Source organism: Hetaerina americana, unplaced genomic scaffold (assembly GCF_022747635.1).
Source record: "Hetaerina americana unplaced genomic scaffold, ioHetAmer1.1.p SCAF_213, whole genome shotgun sequence".
NCBI classification, from domain to species: Eukaryota; Metazoa; Arthropoda; class Insecta; order Odonata; family Calopterygidae; genus Hetaerina; species Hetaerina americana.
Genome location: NW_027286779.1, coordinates 348,507 through 375,122, shown reverse-complemented (window position 1 = coordinate 375,122; position 26,616 = coordinate 348,507). Strand labels below are relative to the sequence as shown.

The 26,616-nt window shown below is 39.0% G+C and overlaps 1 protein-coding gene across 1 annotated transcript in view; it reads right to left on the bottom strand.

Moving 5' to 3' along the window:
* Window positions 1–20,026: 20,026 nt before the first annotated feature.
* LOC139688663 (LIM domain-binding protein 1-A-like) overlaps window positions 20,027–26,616 on the bottom strand; it is a 36,686-nt gene continuing 30,096 nt past the window's right edge. The window contains exons 8-10 of the mRNA XM_071586232.1: window positions 26,360–26,487; window positions 22,451–22,661; window positions 20,027–22,333 (exon numbers count right to left, since the gene is read on the bottom strand). Of these exons, the coding sequence (XP_071442333.1) occupies window positions 22,251–22,333; window positions 22,451–22,661; window positions 26,360–26,487 (422 nt within the window). The 3' untranslated portion in view covers window positions 20,027–22,250. The remainder of the gene's footprint in view (window positions 22,334–22,450; window positions 22,662–26,359; window positions 26,488–26,616) is intronic.

Genomic DNA, 26,616 nt, shown 5'->3' with positions numbered 1-26,616 from the left:
GCATTGTCAATCTAAAGACCCAATTAGGTTTGCCAACGTCTGCTCTTCTTTCTAAAATGACAATATATCTCACTTTGCCACTAGTTTCCGAAAGGAATTGTTACCCTATTAATGGGTGGCTTTATCCTCAAAAGGTAAACAACTATGCGCTAGCACAAAAACCCTGGCAAATGACGAAGACATATCTAACTTAACCAAGAAAGGGTTATGAGGAAATACTTGAGAGAGGAGCCTGCAAAATGTGATAACCATAACGAAAACTCTGTCATCAATATTGGGAAATAGAGCTAGTGAATATCATGTCAATAACCTGTTTGCGCGTTAACATGAAATTCGTAGTAACTTGCAATGGAAAATGGCTATCCTCAGGTTACTTATTTTTATTTATCTTCACTAACGGTGACATTGGAAAAGCATATTATCCCCATTACGTGGAAATACATTGGTACAGAAAACTAAAAATGAACATATGTTATGAACGGAACTTAACTTAATATTATGCGTTCCTTTTGGAATTCTGGCACCCTTGCTAACGTCTTGAGAAATCGATTCGAATATACCGCAAAAGCTTTCGCTGAGCGTTAACTATGCTTGAGAAAATGCATCGCTTTCACCCTTGCAGGAGAGAAAAGGGTCGAGGGAGGAGGGAAGGGTTAGCCGCAGAATAACGGGCCTTAGAGGAGTAAAACAAATTGCTTCTGGCAGTAGGTGGTTTGGGTATTCCTGGAAAACGGGATTCACAGATTTTTCAGGGTGACTCGAATCACATGGCCCTGTGCGGACATGCTTCATTGCTCTTTCGCATACGGACGAGGAACATAGCTGTTTCTACCAACTGCTGCTTCGTCTAACAGAGAGAGTGCGCCATCATCTGCTGTATATCTCGTTGATAAGTTGATTATATCCCTTCATTTGTGTTCCTTAGAGAAATTGATTATTTGTGAAATCGAATAGTTCTGCTTATATGCATCAGCAGTCACCGATTTTTATCCTCATAATCACTTTTTCTTGTCAATTTTTTCTTTTCCCTTTCCTGTGCATGTTTTTTCGTATTAATCTTGTCACTTTCTCCTAATTAGTTCACTTTTAATGGTGGAAATGACGTCTCCGAACAAGTGTGCCCTTAGTCCAAGTGCTGTGAGTGATTTTTTTATTTCGCGGGGGTTGGATTTCATTACTTTGGAGACTGCTGGTTACATGGAAAGTACAATTTTTGGGGATGCCGCCTCCGAATTCCTTGGGGGTAACGACAAGACGAGAAGGCGTACGGTGTAATACTTTTGGCGAAGGAATAAACAAGTGAGGACTTTATTCAAACAAGGGTGTCCATTGCGCAGTAGCCAGGTAGTAAGACGTCCATCCTCTGAATTAGTTTGCCGTAGACAGAAAATCAAGCGATATAAAAGATTGAAAGGGCTTGCCATAAGAAGTGGGTGGGATATGGAAAAGTTTATCAAACGAGGTTCCACTATGGATAATAATAAGGAAGTGCTTGCGATTCCCCAAGATTCACGCATGCAAATGGAAGACGAAAGTTCAGTTACAGCCCAGAAAAGCATGAGAATAGGGAGAAATTGGATACCGGGAGGGGTATTTGAAGGGCAGTTTCATTTTTCCCGTCAGGAGTGGGAGGAAATATTTGTGCAAGGAAAATTTGTTAAAGGGAAATGGACTAATGTGCTAAGTAGAAAGTTCTTTACGATTAATTCGCGCTGTGTTCTTCTTGTCCGAGACTATCGCGTCCGAGGAGGCAACGGTAGTATTGTGATTCGGGCGTATTGTAAGCATAATGAGTGCAAGGTCTTTAATATAATGGTAGACGATCCAAGTATAAATGATAGTGGTGAGGTATTCTTAAGAGTTTTCAGCAAGGGCCAAGAGAAACATGGCACCGAAAAATTTTGTCGTCCTCTTCGTGGATCAGATAGAGATGCTGCAAAAGTAATTCTAAAGAAAGAGAAGCCATCTGTTTTCCGAAGTAGAGCGGTTTTATCTTCAGAAGAGGGTTCTTTGGAAAGTGGGAATTTGCAAGGCTTGTATTCTCTAAATGTTCTACAACGCGCGCGGATGGAGAGCAAAGCCGAAAAGGATTTCAGCAATAATCCCGTACATGATTTAATTCAAATGTTTATGGCACAGAAAAATGATGAGGAGAGATACATTCAATTCATAGGACTCCCTTTAACAGTATACTGTTTTTCAACGAAGCAAGTTCGCCTTGTGGCTTCCTTGTCGAAAGGAAGCCGACCATATCTCCACCTAGATGCAACGGGGTCTGTCGTGAAACGCCTTCCCGGTTTTCAAAAACGCGTTCTTTACTACGCAGGAGTTGTTAATATAGGAAATGTAATTGTTCCCATTTTGGAGCTAATTAGCGATAGGCACAATGTCAATGCGATAGCCAACTTTCTTTTTCAGTTCCGTCATTTCGCTAGCTCCGTCACAAAAGTAAATTCACCTTTATTTAATGGCATCGTGTGTGATTTCAGTTTTGCCATTATTAATGCTGTAATTTTGGTTTGGTCACGTTGCACCCTCTCTCAGTATTTGTATGATTGTTATGCTATGTTGATTGGTAAGACGGATGCCAAAATTGAAGTTCCCGTGTTCATCTGTTGCGCTCATTTCATGCATTTAGTGGCGCGACATCTTGCGAAGGCTTATTCCAAAAAAAAAATCAGGAAATTCTTGGCAGCTGTAATTGGCTTCATGGTTACGTCAAATTCCATGAGCGTCTTGGAAAATATTTTTAAAAATTTCTCCATTATATTGAAATGCGAGAGGCGTGGCGAGGCGGTGGATGCAGCTGTGTGTGAAATCCAAGGGATGGTTACGCAGAGCTCAGTGACTCCTTCAACTGTTTTCAGGAAAGATTTTTCCATTCCTCGGGTCCGTAATAGCCGCCTTTATAAGAGTAGTCCTTTTTATCTCCTTTTCACTGCCATTGCGGAAAATGCAAGCGTTGAGTGCTGTGGGGATCCAAATCCCTTTTTCAGTCCTAAATTTTTATCTACTTTCTTGAAGCATTTCCTACCGTTTGTACCTCTTTGGTCGAATATTATGAAGGGCATAGATGAATTATCTTCATTTGGACCACGATATAGTAACGCAAGCGTGGAAAGGTGGTTCGGAATCGTGAAAAACACGATTCTAGATTATAATTTACATTTGCCGTGCGGTAGATTTTTGAGGGCAATCCAACCCCATGTCTTCTCTCGAACAAAGGAAATTATTTTACAAATCCCCCCCACACAAAGTAAACGCCGCAAGGCCAGTAAATTTGAAAGTATCGATAATTTTATGGCGGAGGAGCCTTGGGGAAAACGGAAACGAAGAACAGGAAAATTAAGGGTAACTTCTTTTACTGGAGAAGGGATTACTGATTTCAAAGTGGAGACCGTGAAGCAGCCCGAAATCTTTGTAGATAAAGGGGGACCAATGGAGGAGGCAAGTGATTCCAGTTATTGGGTTAAGAAGGGTGACAGGGTAGCCATAAATCATCGGCCTCTTACTTTCCATGAAAATGGCATAGTTTCTGACAATAGTTACTTCGATAACTGTTCGGAATTAGGAAAGTCATACGTTTTAGGATACGTAGGCAAAGATACCCGCGTGTACTTGGAAGACTTCCTTTCGCTGTCCCCAAAACAATGGCTTTGTAATTTCATTATAGATATCTTCGCCACCGTAGTTCTTGAAAAAAACGAAAGGGACATTATTTATATCCCTTGCGAAAATTCTAGTTATGCCCTACGAGGGATCTTCACGTCCGAGGGTTTGGTCGCCAAGCTTAAATTCAAAGGGAAAATTATATTAATGCCGTTCAATAAAGATCAAAATCACTGGTGCCTATTCGTGGTAAACTTCCGGCAGTTTTTATTCAGTTATTTCGATCCATTGGGCAGCACGGATATGGATTATGCCAGGCATTACAATTTATTCACGACTTTCTTAAAGAAGCGGAATACGTTAACTAAGGAAAAAATATGTCCAAGTAAACTGAGAGCAATAAGAGTGCCATTCGGCAAACAGAGAGATGGCTATAACTGTGGGGTTCATACGTGTTTTTTCATAAATCAGATAGCGAAAAATATGGGAACAGAACAAACGTTTGATGCCGACGAGTACCGGAACGAAATTAAAACAAATATATTACAATCCCTCCGTAAAGTTAACGAAATATGCCCTTTGTGCGATCGGGGTAAAATCCGTGGAAGTACATCGTGGGTCGCGTGCGATGTGTGTTCCCGATGGTATCACCTTTATTGCGTAGATAAAACTGCCACCGCTTCCGATTACGAAAATATGGCTTGGTCGTGTATACTGTGCACTAAATGGATAACATTAGATATTCAATTACCAGATGTGGATCACAGCTGATTAATTGGCCTTGTGGCTATCCCTTGGTTGTACATCGTTGACCGGCGATTATATTTTGTTGAATTTCCTCCAATACAAAGGTTAACCAATAGTTTATACGTTAAACTACTATCACAAGCACTGAGGTGCTTTCCGTCTATCTGAAGAAGCGGGGGACGGAAAGCCTCAGAAAAGATAGCGTAGGAACCAATAAAAATAGGAAAAGAGAAATGACAATGATTTTATAGTAACTGAAGTGCATTCCGTCTATCTGAAGAAGCGGGGGACGGAAAGCATCTCAAGAGATAGCGTAGGAACAATTAAAAAATAGGAAAAGTGAGGCGGCAATGATGATATAGGATCTGCGGTCAATTCCGTCTATCTGAAGAAGCGGGGGACGGAATGACTTGGGAAAATTAAATATGCGTATTTAAAAAACGGCAATTTCATGCTACTGAAATGTTAAAGAAATTCGTAACGATAAAAAACTCAAAACAAATGCTGATAAAATTCCTCTGTTTTACCGTAGGTTTCGGGAGATGCTCCCTTTTTAATTAAGGGAAAGAGCGAGCGGTTTCTCATATGCCTCCCGGGGATCTCTTTTTCGCTCGTTTCTTCTCCAAGCACAAAGAGAAACGCATCTAGCGAGTAACCTCTTCGGGTGATGTGGAATAACTTGCAGATAAACTAAAACCGTGATGTATAAATGAACACTACCAATAATATAAAAAAAAGGTTATCCATACATACCTTCTAAGACCTTTTCATTCAATCCCATCTTCGCAGCCCAAGACATCAGAGAAAGAAAATGGAGAGGAGTGAAGAATCAGGAGGAAGTGTGAAAGTGAGGAATCTGTGACCGGAATATGGTGCTAAATTGAAAAAGAACCTGTAAGTAATGAATTAGAAAACAGATTGCTGACTTGGTGTGTTTCCATTACAACATTGGTCTACTATGTGACACTGAAAAGAAGAAAAAAACGGTCGTATTTCAGATAATATTGAGTGCATAAAAGAACAAACTATAAAAAAACCTATCTCCATGGGCCAAGTTCAGTGTCGTGTCGTTGTCACTTATGTTGGGCCCTGGTTATTATACGAAGCCAGGAGCATGGGGTAAATGAAAGACTACCGAAAGTACATGTGTAGCCTAGGGGGTATTGTGAATATTAGAGAAAAAAATGTTCTTGTTTAAGAGATATTGTGAAGTACTTTGTGTTTTCTCGTGTGAGATGACGACTGAGGTGAGGTAATTGGGCCCTGGTTACTAAACTAGGCCAGGAGCATGGGGTAAGCGAAAGACTGCTGAAAGTACATGTGTAGCCTATGGTGTATTGTGAAAATTAGAGAAAAAAATGTTCTAGTTTAGGAGATATTGTGAAGTACTTTGTGTTTTTTCGTGTGAGATGACGACTGAGGTGAGGTAATTGGGCCCTGGTTACTAAACTATGCCAGGAGCATGGGGTAAGCGAAAGACTGCTGAAAGTACATTTGTAGCCTAATGTGTATGGTGAAAATTAGAGAAAAATATGTTCTAGTTTAGGAGATATTCTGAAGTACTTTGTGTTTTCTCGTGTGAGATGACGACTGAGGTGAGGTAATATGGCCCTGGTTACTAAACTAGGCCAGGAGCATGGGGTAAGCGAAATACTGCTGAAAGTACATGTGTAGCGTATGGTGTATTGTGAAAATTAGAGAAAAAAATGTTCTAGTTTAGGAGATATTTTGAAATTCTTAGAAAATCAGCTGAGATAACCATTTGCCGTGGGCCAAGTTCAGTGTCGTGTCGTAGTCACTTTTAATCGGCCCTGGCTACTAAACTAGGCCAGGAGCATGGGGTAAGCGAAAGACTGCTGAAAGTACATGTATAGCCTAGGGTGTGTTGTGAAAATTAGAGAAAAAAATGTTCTAGTTTAGGAGATATTGTGAAGTACTTTGTGTTTTTTCGTGTGAGATGACGACTGAGGTGAGGTAATTGGGCCCTGGTTACTAAACTAGGCCAGGAGCATGGGGTAAGCGAAATACTGCTGAAAGTACATGTGTAGCGTATGGTGTATTGTGAAAATTAGAGAAAAAAATGTTCTAGTTTAGGAGATATTGTGAAGTACTTTGTGTTTTCTCGTGTGAGATGACGATCGAGGTGAGATAATTGGGCCCTGGTTACTAAACTAGGCCAGGAGCATGGGGTAAGCGAAAGACTGCTTAAAGTACATGTGTAGCTCAGGGTGTATGGTGAAAATTAGAGAAAAAAATGTTCTAGTTTAGGAGATATTGTGAAGTACTTTGTGTTTTCTCGTGTGAGATGACGACTGAGGTGAGGTAATTGGGCCCTGGTTACTAAACTAGTCCAGGAGCATGGGGTAAGCGAAATACTGCTGAAAGTACATGTGTAGCCTATGGTGTATTGTGAAAATTAGAGAAAAAAATGTTCTAGTTTAGGAGATATTTTGAAATTCTTAGAAAATCAGCTGAGATAACCCTTTGCCGTGGGCCAAGTTCAGTGTCGTGTCGTAGTCACTTTTAATCGGCCCTGGCTACTAAACTAGGCCAGGAGCATGGGGTAAGCGAAAGACTGCTGAAAGTACATGTATAGCCTAGGGTGTATTGTGAAAATTAGAGAAAAAAATGTTCTAGTTTAGGAGATATTCTGAAGTACTTTGTGTTTTTTCGTGTGAGATGACGACTGAGGTGAGGTAATTGGGCCCTGGTTACTAAACTATGCCAGGAGCATGGGGTAAGCGAAAGACTGCTGAAAGTACATTTGTAGCCTAATGTGTATGGTGAAAATTAGAGAAAAATATGTTCTAGTTTAGGAGATATTGTGAAGTACTTTGTGTTTTCTCGTGTGAGATGACGACTGAGGTGAGGTAATATGGCCCTGGTTACTAAACTAGGCCAGGAGCATGGGGTAAGCGAAATACTGCTGAAAGTACATGTGTAGCGTATGGTGTATTGTGAAAATTAGAGAAAAAAATGTTCTAGTTTAGGAGATATTTTGAAATTCTTAGAAAATCAGCTGAGATAACCATTTGCCGTGGGCCAAGTTCAGTGTCGTGTCGTAGTCACTTTTAATCGGCCCTGGCTACTAAACTAGGCCAGGAGCATGGGGTAAGCGAAAGACTGCTGAAAGTACATGTATAGCCTAGGGTGTGTTGTGAAAATTAGAGAAAAAAATGTTCTAGTTTAGGAGATATTGTGAAGTACTTTGTGTTTTCTCGTGTGAGATGACGACTGAGGTGAGGTAATTGGGCCCTGGTTACTAAACTAGTCCAGGAGCATGGGGTAAGCGAAATACTGCTGAAAGTACATGTGTAGCCTATGGTGTATTGTGAAAATTAGAGAAAAAAATGTTCTAGTTTAGGAGATATTTTGAAATTCTTAGAAAATCAGCTGAGATAACCCTTTGCCGTGGGCCAAGTTCAGTGTCGTGTCGTAGTCACTTTTAATCGGCCCTGGCTACTAAACTAGGCCAGGAGCATGGGGTAAGCGAAAGACTGCTGAAAGTACATGTATAGCCTAGGGTGTATTGTGAAAATTAGAGAAAAAAATGTTCTAGTTTAGGAGATATTCTGAAGTACTTTGTGTTTTTTCGTGTGAGATGACGACTGAGGTGAGGTAATTGGGCCCTGGTTACTAAACTATGCCAGGAGCATGGGGTAAGCGAAAGACTGATGAAAGTACATTTGTAGCCTAATGTGTATGGTGAAAATTAGAGAAAAATATGTTCTAGTTTAGGAGATATTGTGAAGTACTTTGTGTTTTCTCGTGTGAGATGACGATCGAGGTGAGATAATTGGGCCCTGGTTACTAAACTAGGCCAGGAGCATGGGGTAAGCGAAAGACTGCTTAAAGTACATGTGTAGCTCAGGGTGTATGGTGAAAATTAGAGAAAAAAATGTTCTAGTTTAGGAGATATTGTGAAGTACTTTGTGTTTTTTCGTGTGAGATGACGACTGAGGTGAGGTAATTGGGCCCTGGTTACTAAACTAGGCCAGGAGCATGGGGTAAGCGAAAGAATGCTGAAAGTGCATGTGTAGCCTAATGTGTATGGTGAAAATTAGAGAAAAAAATGTTCTAGTTTAGGAGATATTGTGAAGTACTTTGTGTTTTCTCGTGTGAGATGACGACTGAGGTGAGGTAATTGGGCCCTGGTTACTAAACTAGGCCAGGAGCATGGGTTAAGCGAAATACTGCTGAAAGTACATGTGTAGCCTATGGTGTATTGTGAAAATTAGAGAAAAAAATGTTCCAGTTTAGGAGATATTTTGAAATTCTTAGAAAATCAGCTGAGATAACCCTTTGCCGTGGGCCAAGTTCAGTGTCGTGTCGTAGTCACTTTTAATCGGCCCTGGCTACTAAACTAGGCCAGGAGCATGGGGTAAGCGAAAGACTGCTGAAAGTACATTTGTAGCCTAATGTGTATGGTGAAAATTAGAGAAAAATATGTTCTAGTTTAGGAGATATTGTGAAGTACTTTGTGTTTTCTCGTGTGAGATGACGATCGAGGTGAGATAATTGGGCCCTGGTTACTAAACTAGGCCAGGAGCATGGGGTAAGCGAAAGACTGCTTAAAGTACATGTGTAGCTCAGGGTGTATGGTGAAAATTAGAGAAAAAAATGTTCTAGTTTAGGAGATATTGTGAAGTACTTTGTGTTTTCTCGTGTGAGATGACGACTGAGGTGAAATAATTGGGCCCTGGTTACTAAACTAGGCCAGGAGCATGGGGTAAGCGAAATACTGCTGAAAGTACATGTGTAGCCTATGGTGTATTGTGAAAATTAGAGAAAAAAATGTTCCAGTTTAGGAGATATTTTGAAATTCTTAGAAAATAAGCTGAGATAACCCTTTGCCGTGGGCCAAGTTCAGTGTCGTGTCGTAGTCACTTTTAATCGGCCCTGGCTACTAAACTAGGCCAGGAGCAAGGGGTAAGCGAAAGACTGCTGAAAGTACATGTATAGCCTAGGGTGTATTGTGAAAATTAGAGAAAAAAATGTTCTAGTTTAGGAGATATTCTGAAGTACTTTGTGTTTTTTCGTGTGAGATGACGACAGAGGTGAGATAATTGGGCCCTGGTTACTAAACTAGGCCAGGAGCATGGGGTAAGCGAAATACTGCTGAAAGTACATGTGTAGCGTATGGTGTATTGTTGAAAATTAGAGAAAAAAATGTTCTAGTTTAGGAGATATTGTGAAGTACTTTGTGTTTTTTCGTGTGAGATGACGACTGAGGTGAAATAATTGGGCCCTGGTTACTAAACTAGGCCAGGAGCATGGGGTAAGCGAAAGACTGCTTGAAGTACATGTGTAGCTCAGGGTGTATGGTGAAAATTAGAGAAAAAAATGTTCTAGTTTAGGAGATATTGTGAAGTACTTTGTGTTTTTTCGTGTGAGATGAGGACCCTTTGGACTGCACTGGGCCCTGGATGCTACATTAGCCTATGGATGTGGTTTTTATGCCTATGCCGTGATAGAGCAGGGATTGCCGAGTGTTTTTGGTGATTTTCAAGAAAGGTACTTCTGTAGTTCAGCAGATATTGTCGAAAACGTTTTCGTTAGGACCTCATAGTTTTTGATATGAAAGACGACTTCCCGCTTGGGCTACCTTCAGTGTAGAGTTCATTCTAGGGCCATATATCGTTTACTACATAATTCATCCCGGTCTTACAATTGCAAGTGGTTACCGGGAGTATCACTGGGTTTAGTGTGTCCGTTGTAGTCGGATTATTGCAATGGTTTAGGGGATTTACTTAGTTACGTCGTGCAAAAATATTTACGTTGGTATGACTGAAAAATCCAGAGCTCCAACGGCCGGTGGATAGCCGTGGGCTAGCTCGTCGTGGGCCAAGTTCAGTTAAGTTTGGTGCCCATCGAAGTCCATGTGATTACACGTAGGTAACTATCCTATGTTACATAAAACTAAGGGGAACAATCCCATATGAATTGTTCAATATGATACAGTGGGAGGTTTTTCAATATATATATATATATATATATATATATAATTAATTCTGAACATGAACATTTGGTTCTATTCTTTACTTTTCCGATCTTGCTCAAACGACGAATGCGGATATAAGTGAAGTATTCAAAATAAAGAGCTCAATGTTGAAATTAAATAAATATAGACCGCATATAACATAGTTATTGATAAACAAAATTAATAATTGCATTGATACAATAAAGAAGTTCAGCGTAGTTCTTACGAGATTCTTTTTGAAGAACCTTTATTTCTAATTTCACTTAACCTAATTTTACTCAACCGTTCTGGTAACTTTAAATGCAAAATCATAGTATTTAACGCCGTCCTACCCTCGAATTTTAATATTTTGATACGCCAGGCGAAGATCATTGAAGTAAACAAACTGCTGCCATATTGAAAATACGTATACCCAGGCGGATTTTCAAAGGCAGGTTATTTGACCAGGGTGTAACTCAGACCCATTAGCGCGGCATCATTCTTACCGAAATTCGTTCGTAATCGCGTTGGACGGTGAGATTCGTTTCCGACGGGGTATTGCCGACCGGCAGGGGCATTCACCCTTTCGCTCCTGGCGGTGAGACTCATTTCGAACGGTATCATACCGCAGGCAGGTGAACTCCGCCGGCGGGTTGCGGTTCGCAATAGTTCCCTACACATGGTATGCACTATGATTAAGGCTTCCGCAACGGTGCGATGTGCCGCCATTCTTCCATAGCACCACAAAGTATGGTGGGCACCTCGAACCCAGCTATTTCGGTGGCCCGATTATTAAATATTATGAATCCCTTTGATCTCTGAAAGTATAATAAAGCATTTTTCAAGGTGGAGTTTACCCATTATTTTTCCTTATCAGCATGAAACCATATGTCCCTTCTAAAAAAAAGCGCCCTTTTAGGCACTGTAAAATTTCATTATGTCCTCAAAAATAATCCAAAACCATTGCCTCAATCATCTAGGAGAAGTTTTTAATGAACCAATTTTGGCTCCACAAATTTCATATTTCTTAATCAGAACCTATACAATCACGATATTTATCATGTTACCAGCAATAGTTTGGGTGAATATTGGATGTGACCTCACCGCACATCACTTCCCATTAATAACGTATCTCCTTCTTCAGAGATTTCCCTTCCCAGCACCCTACTTTACTAGCTCATAGGACAGATTTCCTTTAAGGCTAGCAAATGTGTGTTAAGTGTTCTCTCACATAATTTGTTTACACTTAATCCTAGCAGTAACCTAGCTACCTTGGATTGTACTACAATGTTTACATCATGGGAAACAGTTTCAGCCCCTCTCATGCCAATCATCACCATCATCTGACCTAATGAATGTTCTCCTCCACTATCCCAAGAACCACTCCTAAGATACATTCCATATATCCACTCTATCCTCACTCTATACCTGCCTCTTGACGAGGAAGAACATGCTCGAGCTCGCTCCTGAGAACCGGTTCGACAGTACCTGAGCCTATCTGCATGCTTGCTGTTACATCTGTGCTTGTTCCTCTTCTCTAGTAAAGTGCAGGGTGGTGTTAATATGGCTGCACACGTTCGCCCAAATGCTATAAGTGGCTGGGCGATCAAGGACCTACCTCTGGTCCCATCTCCCAATGAAGGAGTGTCCCCCCTCCGTAGATCGGAGGATTAGAAGGTTGTCTCTCGGAGTAAAGAAAAGGCAATGCTGCGGTGGGGATTGGATACTGCGGCAGTTCCTATCCCCATCCCCAATATGTACCAGATGCTGTCGGATGAGAGTACTAGCACATCTGCATCCCCTACCCATACTCCGAGGGTACTGCTTATGGTAAGACATCAGCTGATAGGAAGGAAGGGAATGGTAGTGATTGGTAGTTCGAATGTCTGCCGTGTGATGGCCCCATTGAGGGAAAGGGCACGCAGCGTAGGCGTCGATCAACGGGTGACCGCCTGGTGGAGGAGTTCCTCAGGTGATCGAGGCAGCGGTCAGGGGTGCGAAGCGCTCACGGCTGTAGGTTGTGGCCCATGTGGGCACCAAAGACATCACGGACCATGGATCCAAGGAGGTCCTCCGTTCCCTTAGAAACTGCGCTCTGGGTTGAAGCATGATCTGGGCATCGAGGGGGTACAGCTGGGTTTAACGGTCTGCAGCATAGTTCCAAGGGAGGTTCATGGGTCTCTGGTTTGGAGCCAAGTGGAAGGCATAAACTGGAGACTTCTCCTCGGGCTTCCTCGGAGCCTCGTTCGTCGACCTAAAGCCAACTCTCTGATCGGGAAGGACTCCCCTGAACCAATCTGGGGTTTAATGCATGGCGGAAGCGGTGAGTAAGGTAGCAGATAAGAAACTCCACCACTTTCTGCCATTTTTAGCACAAAGAGTAGGTAATTTATTGGGTCGCTAATATTTGGGATCTATAAATGAAATGGGCAACACTGGCATTAATACAGATATTTGACATGCACTTCGCCACACTTGTGTACTAAATCACAGTCAGACATGAATATGGGTGTCATTCAAAATGAAAATAATTTATCTACTATTGCACTGAATTGCAGAAGCATCAAAAATAAAACATCAGACCTCAAGCATATCATCCAAAGTTATTCCACTGATAACATATTAGGCACAGTGTTCACATCACAGTGTGCGATGAAAAAATGACCAAGAAATTTTCCCAATAGATTTCACAGTTTACCGATGCAATAGAGGTACAAGATCCGGAGGGTGATTTTTCATGCCAGTGAAAAGTATTTTTGAAAGCAGACGATGCATATTTGAAAATAATAACATAAAGTGTTTGGTGCACCTTACTGCGATCCAATCAACCCAACATTGATGTATGCTTTTTCAATAGAACTTCAGACTCAGATGTTAAAACACAATTATGCACTCGATGAAAAAATATACCAATTTACACGTAAAAATAATAACATAAGTGGTGGTGACTTTGACCTCCCTGGTATCGATTGGGACAGCAATAGTGTTAACTCTTGGACCTGCAACCGCCAATTTTATAATTCCTTTTTAAAATTGGTGCGAAAAACTCCCTCCATCAAGCAGAACGCATGCATGCCCACCCGTGGAAAGAACATATCGGACCTATTTCTTACGAATACACCAGAGCGTATTACGAGTGTATCAAATGACGAGGGCTTGAGTGACCATAAATCCGTTAATGTCAACTTCAACGAAGAAATAAAAATATTCTTAAACCAAAAATAAAAGTTTATAATTACCACTAAGCAAACTTAGAAAATTTTGCCACTCAATTAAACTCTTCACTACCCAAGTTCAAAACACGTTTAAGTCATGCCAACATGGAAGAAACTTGAACACAATTTGTCAATATTAAGCCAAAGGCATCACAGATTTCATCCCTATAAAGTACATTAAAGCAAATTCCGACCCCAGGTGGTACAATTAAGGTGCTAAAAAAGCCCCTTGAAAGCAGAGAATGACACACTCTAGGATAATTTCTTTACCCTATAGTGTGACATTCGCTCCAGGCATGAACATATCATTCTCGGAAATTGGAAAAGTATAGATCCTCTAAAATTGGTACCATAACACAATTATGTAGCGCCTTACAAGACTTCAAACGTAAAGCACTATGCGAGTATTTGGACACTGACCCTAAAGAGTTCTGGTAATATGTTAGGGAAGTAAAAGGGGGTAAGCAAACCGTGACTTGCTTAAAAGATTGTAAGAATATCATTCATACTGACAGTGAGGGAAAAGCTAACATCCCAAATACTTTCTTTCAAAGAGTCTACACGAACGATGTTGCCACCGCATATCACCAAGAAACAATACATACTCAACCCATGGCAAAAATAACATTGGACGAACAAAGAATTGGCAAATTGCTCAATGAGATTAAACCCAACAAATCCATGGGTCCTGAAAACATACCAGCTAGGGTGGTAAAAAATTTAACTCCTAACTGCCCCATATCTCAAAGTTATATTTAACAAATCCCTAACAGAGTGGAAATTCCCTAAGAATTTGAAAACCGTGCAAATAACGCCTATTTTTAAAAAAGGTGAAAGGGAGGATCCCAGTAATTACAGACCTATTTCTTAGGCATCTATATGCTGCAAAATTTCGGAGCACATTTTCAGTTCCATAATGAGATACCTTGATAGCATTAACTTTTTAAGTAAAAATCAACAAGGATTCAGGAAAACCTACTCATAGAAGACTCGATTAGGATTATTCACATATGAATGAATAAATTCAGATCCGCATGTTTCAGCACTGAGGTCTCGCAAATAATTCACACCCCAACATATATTGGTTGATTGGATCATATGACCATAAATGTAAAATTCGGGAAATAGATGCCAGAACTAGCAGACTCAAGGACTCTTCCTAGCCACGGACAATACGAGATAGCAACTGTAGGGTTATACACATAGAGAAAAAATTTCAATTGCCACCCTCAGCGTCTAGGGAATAATTAGTTCTACTCAATCACATGCATTTTCACTAACCTTGTCTGTTTTGTTGTCAAAACCCTTCCCGCATGACTGCATTAGAATACCATTTAAATATGAAGTGCTCTTTACAATATTGCTTGCTCTGTTTTGTCTATTTTTAAGTTTCATCTTCCATCCCTCATCTATCTCTGGGGAGGGACCCTCCGGCTTCTTATGGCATTAGGTCACATTCCCTACCTGTAACCTACGGGGAGGAGACTTGTCCAAGTGATAGTGGAATTTCTCCTTACTTTTCAAAATCTATTTTGCACGCTATTGGATAAATTATATACTCGTATAGAAACTATATTCTAAGGTGCAATTGCTTGTTATTGGATATGTATTTGCATGCATGTAAGTTGAAAGGAATTGTGCATGAATGTATATGCCACTGTGGGTATAGGTTTGCATGGATGTGTTATTTTGCATGTGTTGATTTGTTCATTTTTACAGGTTGTGACCTAACACCCCCTGCCACATGCCTTGGCGGCGGCTAGCAGAGTATTATGTAGATGTGATGTAGGTCAGATGACATTTTTCTCAGTTGGCAACATGGCATTGACTACCTTAAGACATCTAATTCTTCCCTCAATGCAACATCCTCTGTTCCTTCACCTCCACCATCTCTTCCAAAATCATTTTCCCCAAGTCCATATTTCCCTCCTCAATAAAAAATTCCTCAACTTCATATTAAACCCAAAACTGCAAAAACTCCTTTCCATACTTCATGCCTCTTTATGGTTGACTCCCTTTTTTTCCAAAACATTTCAGTCATAAATCTCACATTAGCTTATACTGCACTATTTCTATTTAATGTTTTTTGAACAATCAATGGTCATTACAGATTGTTGTATAAGGCCTTTTTCTCATCCTTTCCAGCAACAAAATCTTGGCCACCATATTGCCTGTAGTCATTAAAATGTTGTGCAAATCTTTCTAATATTCTTAAGACCATCAAGTCCCTTTCTAAATCTACACTAATTCCCAGCACATCATGCCATTCATTGTCTTTCTATGTCTAAGCTTGCTGGCCTAATATCTTTATCAACATGTATTCTTACCTGATTCAATTTAAAATTTTCCTGCCACAACTACCAATAAATTTTCCCTCTTACTTCCTGAGATATCTTTCACCTTTCTGCAAAGTGAACTTATTTCACCCTTCCTTTGTAAACCCTCTGTGCCTTTACACTGTGTCCTTTATCATGCCTCTTTCCCCTCTTAGTTTCCCACCTAGTTTATTATTTAACTCCTTGTGCCCAATTTTGTTTACATTCTTCCATTTCCTTCTCTGGTTTCCCTTCCTCATCATTCATCTGTAATCCATGGCTTCCTATCCTTCTCCTAGTTTTGTTTGTGGCATTTGATGCTCCCACCTTTCTTCTACAATACCCTTCTCTCATAATTTTTTCTACTACCTAGGGGTAAACCTTTCTTTTTATCCTAGTTAATGTTTCTACATTCCATTTCCTCACTTCACTTATCTTCTAGAATTTGACATTATACTGCAATAATCTTTAATTATGATCATTACCTGCATTCACTCCTGGGGAACTACAAATTCATCATGCTATTCCTAAATCTGTACCTAATCACAATATTGTCTAAATGATACCTCTCTGAATCCCAGAGCTTTCATCTACCACCGTATTCATATATAGTATTCTACTACTATCAAATTGTGTCTTCCCAGGAACATTTGCAATTATGTCCTCTGATTGCATAACCTGTCAACTTCTTCCTCCCTATGATTACTTGATGGCATATAGACCTGAACAATGACCAAGTTTGTTGGTTCACCTTTTAATTTCCATATACTCATCACTTGCTTACTCTATTTGTATTACCTATTCATTCAATACTAATACCACCACTTCACTGTGTATTACTCTTGATTATTGCTCTAGTAATCCTCACAGTATTCCCAAACTATCTTAATTTCCTCTCTCACACTCCTCTTTATATTTTCTAATTTTCCCATCCTAAACATGGTCCCAACATTCCAAGTCTACATTCAAACTTGTCCAAAACTCTTCCCTGCTTTTTGTTCCACTTTGCAAGGATTTTGTGTGATAATGACCACAGAGGTCTTGGCCCTCTCGCTGCTGGGTATGTCCCGGCAGGCCAGATTCTATAGTTGCCAAGACTATTATCAATACTCTTTGTCCATCACTAATTCTTGGGATAAATAATTGAAGTGGTTTCCAGTTGCATTCCTCAATATTATTTTAAAGTGTCACCATGAGTAGCATGATAGATCTTCACAGTAATAAAAGAAGTTCAGTTTTCTAAGTGATGATATAACTCACCATCTACTTATTCCAATCTTCTGTGGAATTCACATTTCAGTGTATTCCACATTTCAGTATATCCTTCTCCTGTGCTGCCTATGATTTCCCACGAAGATCGAGTGCCCAAAAAATGGCACAGCTTGAGTAAAGCTAAGTATGCCCAGAGTAATACCTGGTAATTGAACCTGGGCCCTTCAGTCAATAGCACAATGCTCTACCATGTTTTTTTAATACCAGATTCAAATTTGATATTGCCTCTCACTCACAATACAATATCAACAAGTCCTGAACTGAAAAAAAACTGGTAAAGAAAAAACTAATTCTTACTTTAAATAAACCCTCCCGGAAAATTTCATTTGAAGTATATTGGCCCCTCTTGCTGTCCATTCAAACAGAAGTGATCCTCTTCCCAGTGCTTACCATTCTTTTTCCTCAATTAGCCTTGGCAGTTGACCACCTTCAGTCGCACATTAATACTCTTTGACTTGAAAGATGTTTTGGGGCCAATAATCCCCTAAATGCCCCTACAAGAGCCAAGACTTGAATGCACAGCTCTTGTTAGGAAACTTAGCATATTGTGTAGTAAAAGCGAGAATGGTATGGGGAAAATCAGGAGGCAGGCCACAGCAAGGCGGTACAGAGAGTATACGTATATACGATTGAGTGGTCACTCACAGTGGGCATACGTGAATGCTATCTCTCCTCTCATGGCATGACTCTCTCTCTGACTAACGCCATTCTCCTCAAAGAAATTTCTGCTCACATCGATGATTAAGTGTATTACTTAGACTGAGAGAATATGAAAATAAATACAGCACCATTATACATTAATCTGTATGGCACATGACACAATAAATGACAGGGGATTATACCAACAAAGATAACTTCAAATTGAGAGCTTCCTTAAACAGAGCAGAAGGATTGACATTTAACTTTTTCTAAAACAGCAAATCATGGACTAAAGTAGAGGCAGATAAAATATTTGAGGTATTAACAAAGAAGTCAACCTGAGGAATGGCTGGATGCATACCAAATTACCACAGCTCACCAGTCACTTAATGTTAAGAATAATAAAAAGGAAGTACCTACTTCAGAAAAGCCCAAAGATGAACAGAACAACTGAAAAGAAATAGTTTTTAGGGTAGCCAAAGAGTTTATGAAAAGAAAGGGTTGTAATGAAATATCATGAAAATTCAAACCGTAATTTTCAGATGAAAATGAAGTCTTCTTGGGTTTCCCATCAAGTAAGGGATTTCTCGACCAATATTCTGAAGGTTAACTCTGCTGTTATCCCTGGGGTGTTGAGGCCTTAAAATATCAGATCTGCTGGAAATATTATTTTCTGATGTGTACATGTAAAGTCATGGAAAACCCAAAGTAAAAATTTGACTTCGGGAACATAAATATTTGACACCAAGGGAAGTAGTTTCACAACCTCTTCTGCTTGCATTGTCTGAAAAATTGCAGGAGGAAATAGAATTATTTTGGCAAAAATTCAATTGACATAAAAGAATCCAACCGAATGGTTTCACAAGGGTATGCAGTCATTAGACGCAAGGAGGGCCTACACTATGTGCGCTTTTAACCTCAGGTTAAGGCAGTAGCGGATCTAGAAAAGGTCATCTAAATAATGAACTTTAATAATTTTATAACTTTGTCCTAAAGAAATATGAAAATCATAAAATAACCACACTAATGTAGACTTAAGTAGATAATTCTATGCTCAGTGGAAAGCAGATATTTTAAGTAATGCCTGTTATATAAGTTATATACATTCTGAATTTTATGAAAGTCAAAAACACCCAAATTTCCTCATCCTTGGATAACTATGTTTTCTTAGCAAGACCTGGCACCCAAAAATCACAGAGCTCGGATGTGTCCTAAGGAGTTACAGATCAAAACCTGGGTGCTATGTCAGTAAATTGTCAACTCATTGGACTATCATAATATTACTTGTACATAACTTTCTGATTTAACTTCAATTTTTAAATATGTACCAAGATTTTCTACACTGAGAGAAAATGTACTCCAAAACAGATAATCTAAGTTATCTGGATACAGGGTTACCAGAGCTCACCTCTATATAAAGCTAAAAAATTCTTTTAGTGTACCAGGACTAGCATTTCAAGCTAGGCCTCAATTGGGAACGACTTTCCAGAAAATCCGGTTTCAAATTATACCACTTAGATTAGGTTTTGATGCTTCCAGATTAAAGCCATGACCTACCACAAATCAGCTTAGTTCTCCATTCAATAGTACCACGCCGCTTAGTCAAGGGAATCTTTCCCATACCATAGAAACAAACTTAATGGTGAAAACTTGGCTGTTCATGTTTAAATCATAATAATTAAAAATATCAAAATAATACCTCTGGACTTGATAAAAAGAATAAAAAAGAACTGCATGCACTGAAGGGCAAAAAATGGTTTTGCATTCCAAAACATCAATTCAAAAGTGGTTAGGGAACTACCATCAATAAATATGGTGTCCAAAAAGAGAATTTGTACACTTAGAAGTCATAATATATCAAAATACATTTTTTGGGGGCCCATCCATTATATTTACTATGAGAGAAAAACTTGAATGCAGTTCCTTTTCATCTTAATCGTTGCATATCACACTTCTACTTAACTCACCATCAAAAAATACAACTGCTGCTGAAGAACTGATAGCCGGTAAATTCCTTTGGGAAGCCAGAATCCATCATAATCTAACTTTCAGGCTTTCCTTAGACCATATTAAAGGGAAATTAATATTGAGTTACCACATAATAAATAGAAAAATCCAAGCAATGGGTTGCAAATAAAGACATTAAAGATGGATTAGGTTATCTTTTCAGGGGAAATAACTAAACTAAATAAAAGACTTGGCCATGAAACGAAGGATATCGAGTGATTAATGATAAGAAATATGTGGAAGTCATTTAAATGTTTGAATTTTTTTAATATTTACAGTTTATTGACAGGTTGAGAGGACTAGAACAGAATACCAAAATGACAGAAGAGTGAAATGAAGAGATGAGACTAATAATTAAATGGAAATAGTGCATATGACGCAGAAAAAGGCTGGTCTAATTATGAGAACTGTGGTTACTGAGACCCGGGCCAGACCAAAAACAAATAAAGATAATTTTAATGAGTGAATGACATTTTTGCCACCTCAGAGCCATGGCATTCTTCATTAATTCATTGAGACCAAGCTGTTAACGATAATAAGACATTCCACTTACAACAAGAGCACGAAAAAATTGGGATCAGTCTTATTTTGAAGCAGGCCACATCAAATTCATAATAAGAAAGTTCTAAATGAGATGGTAAACTTCCTTAACCCCTTGGTATTATATGAAGGCACTTGACTTCAGGGTATATTGTTTAAACAACAGTAGAAACTTAACCATCTCAATTTTATACTTAAAACTATTTTCATAGTAAAATTCAGTCTACATTCTACAAGGACAAAAACTTTTGTCAGTAAAGTAAGGACTGATTGAAATCTTTGAGCACCCACTATATAAAGAAATTTAAACTCAATAATTCCCTTTCTGACAATTCTCCAATGATTTTCTACATTTTGACTTTATGTCTAAAACTGACAACACCTTTATGAAAACAAGACGAAATAAGTATTTATTCTTATCCTTGGCCCCACAATTCAGTTTGGCATGCACACTGACAGATACAACTTGGGCACTTCTAGTTAAAGTGAGCAACAACATAAAACTTTTGATAATCTTCATCCTTTAGTGACAGGTTGCCTCCTCTTATTTGACTAGCCAGCTTTGATTGTTTGCACATGTACCTAGGTGACATATTAGAGCATTCATTGCCTGTACCTCTTGTGGTTTGGAAACTTATGTTGGACTCAAATAATAGTTATTACCTGGATTTTAAGAAAATTTCACTCAACCATTAATAAAGAATCTAAATGGGTCAATTTTTGCAAGTAAGAAGTACATTGAGAAAATGACCACTTTTTTTTTTTTAGCAATTACTGCATAGGTTCATTCTTTAGGAAACAGGTTAGTCAAGTTTCTACCGTGGTCTAAAAATTTCTCTAATTATCTAACATTATTTGCATTTAAAGTTGACTCTTTACCACAGTGAAAAAATCCAAAATATCAGTTTCAAACATAAAAGCTGTCAATTAATGAGGGTACAACATTTTTCAAATAGGGTTTAAATATTAAATTTTCAACAACAGTAATGCCAAGGGGTTAAGAAGGGGACTTGCAATCCTTTGTAGCATAACAGCTCAATTTCTATCAAATTTTCTAAATTCTTATTTGTAATAAAACCATAATCATCCTTTGAGTTGCTTAAAAAGAAAGGGTTTTCAAAACTTGCATTATGAAATGGTCACAAAATTGAGGTTATCAAGATGTCTTTCACATTCCAAACCACTTTCTCAATCTGTTCATATCACATAATACTTAAAACTATTGCAGTGAATGTGAAATAAAGTTCTTCCATGAAATAAACAAAACTGAGCTTTAGAATTATTTCTTTCTTAACATTATGGTTAGGTGACAAATGAGATGATGGAAATTGGGACAACTGCGACTGATATCAAGTTTTTTTTTTTAGACACTCACAAACTAGCACAACAGAAATATCTCATTTTTTTAAAAAGTTTCTTATAACCTACATCTTCCCATCACACCAGTCATAGGAGATTTGCAAAAGGTACTTAATTACCATTCACACCTTCAAATTAATACCATGTTTACAATAGCTATTACAATACCAAATTCTTCAGTTTTTGGTACTACTTAGTACGCAATTCATTCACTTTCTTTTATTAAGTACTTTTGCTGTGATATGAGTTTTCCTTCATAGAGCTCCTAAAAAGGTGTGCTATGCAGGATGCCCATGGGAATCCACCCTTTTGTTCTTCATTGTGTAAAAAATGGGACTCTTTCCTCCCATCACAAGACAAACTCAACAATGATGAAAATCACGGCTAGTTCACCAGACCATTTAAAAAGCACTTCCACTTAATGGAGTTTCTGCTATTTTAAACCAAAGATCATTGAATGTTCAGTCAATGACCTGTCACACACACGACTGCTGCAGTTACTGCCACATGACATCCTACCCAATTCAGAGCCTATCATTGGTTCTTGCATTGGGTCAAAACCACAGATAAAATCTCAAACTGGATAGCCTACTGGCTCACTGCTGGGGATTTTTTGTCAGAGTCCTGGCCAGGGGCAACATTGTTTCCAGGGCCTTGTGGCCCACCAGGACCTGGTCCCACAGACCTATCCCCAACTGGCCCCCCACCGCCTCCCATCCCTGGCTGTGGCCCCCCACCCATCCCACCCCCTGGTGGTCCCCATGAGTTAGGTGGTGCTCCCCCTGGACCTGCAGGGCCACCTCCAGGCCCTCCACCGGGCCCTCCACCTGGGCCTCCACCCGGGCCACCTGGCATCCCCATTGGGGAATCGGAAAAATTGTTCTCATCGAGACTGTTGGCTGCATCATATTGCGTGTTCTCCAAACGAGTGATGAGCCGTTCATCCTCGTCACCAAACTCCCCTCCCATTAGGGATGGCTCACCGACCACCATCACATCCTGCCAAAGAGAAGGAGGAGAAACCTAGGCTCACAAATTGCTGCAGCAATTAAGCATTACAACTGAAATTCCATAATTTTTTCAAACAAATATGACTATACTTCAAGCATAAACTAAACTCAAAAGTGATGAAAATGTTATAAAAAGAACAAAAATTGGTATTCCAAAAGATTCCTACAAATACATAAGGGACACCTTATCCATTTTCCGGAATGCATGATGTCCAAACTCTACAGTTAAGTACAGGGGTTAGAATAAACCTAACCAACCTCTGTATAATCTGAATGGAACCCCCTATCCAGTGAGTCATGAGATGGCAGGACTATTGCAATCAGGGGATATGTTTTGTTATCAAGTTTCTGCAAATATATTCGAAGTACAACATTACAGTAATGGATTCATTTAAAAATAGAATTGGTTAGTTTATGTGCATAACCACAACAATGGAAAGGTTTGACAAGGATTGAGCCATGGGAAAAACTCAAGTATATAAATGGTTTTCTGGGTTCAAAGAAGGTGAAAAGTCACCCAATGACAAACCTCATTCAGGACCTCCGTGAACTTCTAGAATTGATAAAAATGCTGATACAGTAAAGGCAATCATGCCTGAAGACCAACGATGGACTATTAGCGAGATTAGGTAAGTTATTTGGAATAATGTGGAGCTCAGTTCATCGAATTTTGTCAGAAGATGACAAGGGTCACTGCAAAATTCGTGCCTTGGGTCCTGACTGACCAGCAAAAGGAGAATCGAATTGGAACTTGCCATATATTGAAAGACCATCTCCAAACTGACTCATTTTTTTCCCAGGTCAATACTGGTGACGAGTCATGGTGCAATGACTATGACCCCAAAACCAAACAATGGTCAAGCCAGTGGAAAATTTCATTGTCACCTCGCCCATGGTTTTTCCACCATGACAATGCACCTGCTCAAGTAGCCATTTCAGTGGGCACTTTTTTGCAAAAAACAACATGACTCCCTTTCTCCACACACCTTACTCCCTTGACCTCGTTACTTGTGATTTCTTCTTGTTTCCTCAAATGAAGAGGGACATGAAAGTACTACATTTTGATTACTTGAAAATGGTAAAGACAAAACGAGGCAGGAGCTATCGGGCACCAAAACAGACGAGAGAAAAATGTTTCTAGACATGAAATCACAGATTGGACAAATGTGTTAAGTAAAATGGCAAGTACTTCAAAGGTGATAAGGCTGTTTTGTAAATCAATTAAATACATAGCTTTAAAAAAATAATTCAGCTTAATTTTGGGTACCACATATACATTATATTGCTACACTTAAAAATGGGGCATTCCTACACAGAAAGGCCTTGACTTTATTGAATTGGCAAGGGTAGGTCCTGGTTGGTTGGAGGAAACCAACTCTATTAAATCATCAGCGCATTTCTTATGAGATATCTGAGAGAAATATAAAATAAAATAATTTTAAGAAAGGTGATCATCAGTAGAACTTTCTACAGCTTTTGGTCAGCGGAGAATTGTGGCTTAATCCTATGCTGTAAAAAAATTGTTTGCCAAAAATTCATTATTAAATGCATTAAAGAGACTACCTAAGAAGCAGTTCGACTGATGTAACTTTGTAAAAATTTGATTTGAGGGCATTTTATATCCTAATAACACATTTGATCATTCTTTAATTTCACAAACACTATTAAATGAACGACATAAGCTAACTGCTGAAGAACAAATAAGGTATTAATAAGGGAGACATTGCTCACCAGATTTATATGCAAATTTTTTTGCAGTTTGCATCTTGCAGTATGACTAAAGAGACATTAAAAAAAACCATAAACACAGTTATCAACCTGAAGTTTGGTTTGATAGGTGATGGTGGAGTTCACCCAGTACTAATCCTGACGGCATGTGAAATTCACACATCAGGGTAGGAGGGTCGGTCCCTTTCCTAGTGCCCATTATGGTTTCCCAGGAAGACCTGGTACCCGAAAAATCACATAGAAGGTGAAGCTGCAGGTACCCTAAGAAGCTTGCCCAGGAATCGAACCCAGGCCCTCCAGTCAGTAGTCCAGTGCTCTACCCCTGGACTATCACAACCTTAAAGAGACAGTCTCACTAATTTGTTTATGCAGTATTTAAAGCAGTGCACTAATACTACAGAAGAAGAAAAAAAGATTACCATTTTATTCCAATAATCCATTGGTTTATGTCTAGAAATGAAGTCACTATGACATCCTCCTTAACATCTTTCAATTTTGAAATATTTTACACAGATTTACACATTACTATTTTACTTTAAATACTTAACCAGTCAAAAGCACAGCAATTGCATTTAATTTCAATGGCTAGAGTACACACCTCCATAAAATTTTTTCTGGTAGTTTTACAAAATGAAAACTGTGACAATAAGAAATATATTGGATTCATAGACCAAAACTTTCAAGACTTTTATGTAAAGCATGGCGCTCCATGGTTATGAGACTTGGAACATTGGCAAAGTGGACCCACAAAGAATAGAAGCCTTTAAAACATGGTGCTGGAGGAGAATGCTGAAGATTAAATGGACAGGCAAAGTAAGGAACAAGGAAGTATATAGAAGAGCAGAAGAGGATAGGACCATATATAGAACTCTACTGCAAAGAAGAAATGCATGGATTGGACACGTCGAGGCAAAATGGATTGATTAGGAATATAATCGAAGGAAAAATAGATGGGAAGATTCCACCAGGAAGACCAAGAGACATGTACATAGGACAAATTAAGAAGGACATAGAAAGTATCAAGGATTGAGGGAATTGACATAGAAAAGAGTAGAATGGAGGGCTGCAGTAAACCAATCCTAAGATTGAAATACTGATGATGATGAGACAAAAACAGTAGAAAATTCACCAAAAATAAAAGAAACCTTTACATAAGCTTTTTTACTAGAACATTTACCATATATAAATGTTTACCGCAGCCATAATATTATTCTATTAAAATGGCATTTGAATGAATTTAAAAATCAACTACTGTCTTTAAAAAGTGCATAATACTCTGCACCACACTGACTCCTGAAGGTCTACATCCTCTGGGATCTTCATACACCACTTATAGCTAGTCATCCCAGAGATTATCTCCTTTATAGTCTATATGAAACTCATGACTAGGGCGGGACTGGACTGATGATATTTGGTTTACAAACATGCATATAAACCCCAAGTAATTAATCTGGTCTACTATAAATGATGGTAATTGGACTGCATTAAATAATAAAGGTTATAAAACGAAGAGAAGAAGGGGATTAACTATGTTTAATGACTTAAATTTAGCGAAGAGGACAACAGAACTAACAGCTAAATAATTACATGCCATGGCACATTTTAGCTACAATTATCTGACATTATTATCATACTATTCAAGTCTGTCTTAGAAGTCAGGGACAGCCTGGCCACAAGATATCAGTCCAGAGGTCCAGTCCATAATTAGCTAGGCTGCTACCAGTTGGAGCAATTAAAATTTTCACTTATCACACAAATATTTCAAGATAACAAATTCATACTTTTCCAAAAACAAAGGTTACAAAACGTCAGCAAATGAAGTTTAATAAGGTTGACTGAATACAGAAGGCCCACAGCCTTTGTATCAAAGTGAAAAGATATGAACATACTTTAAGTAGCAGAAATTTTGCCATTATTTAAAAATGTACCTCAGTTAAATAAAAATTGAAACATGCTTACCTGAGAGGCCAAGGAGAAATTTGGACCAGGAGATCTCTTTTTATTTGGAGCTGGAGGAGCACTGTTGGCCGCAGCTCCGGACTGTGAGCCCTTCCTCTTTCGCCTCTTATTCTGCGGTCGCTGTGATTCTGTTTAAGAGGGAGGGTGCATTGGGTGGGGAAGAAACAGAAAAACAAGACGTGGGTGACGGCGGGGAAATTGGTGGTTACAATTCTGCACCAAACGAGGCACGTTAAACATTCTCCGAAAAACAAAAT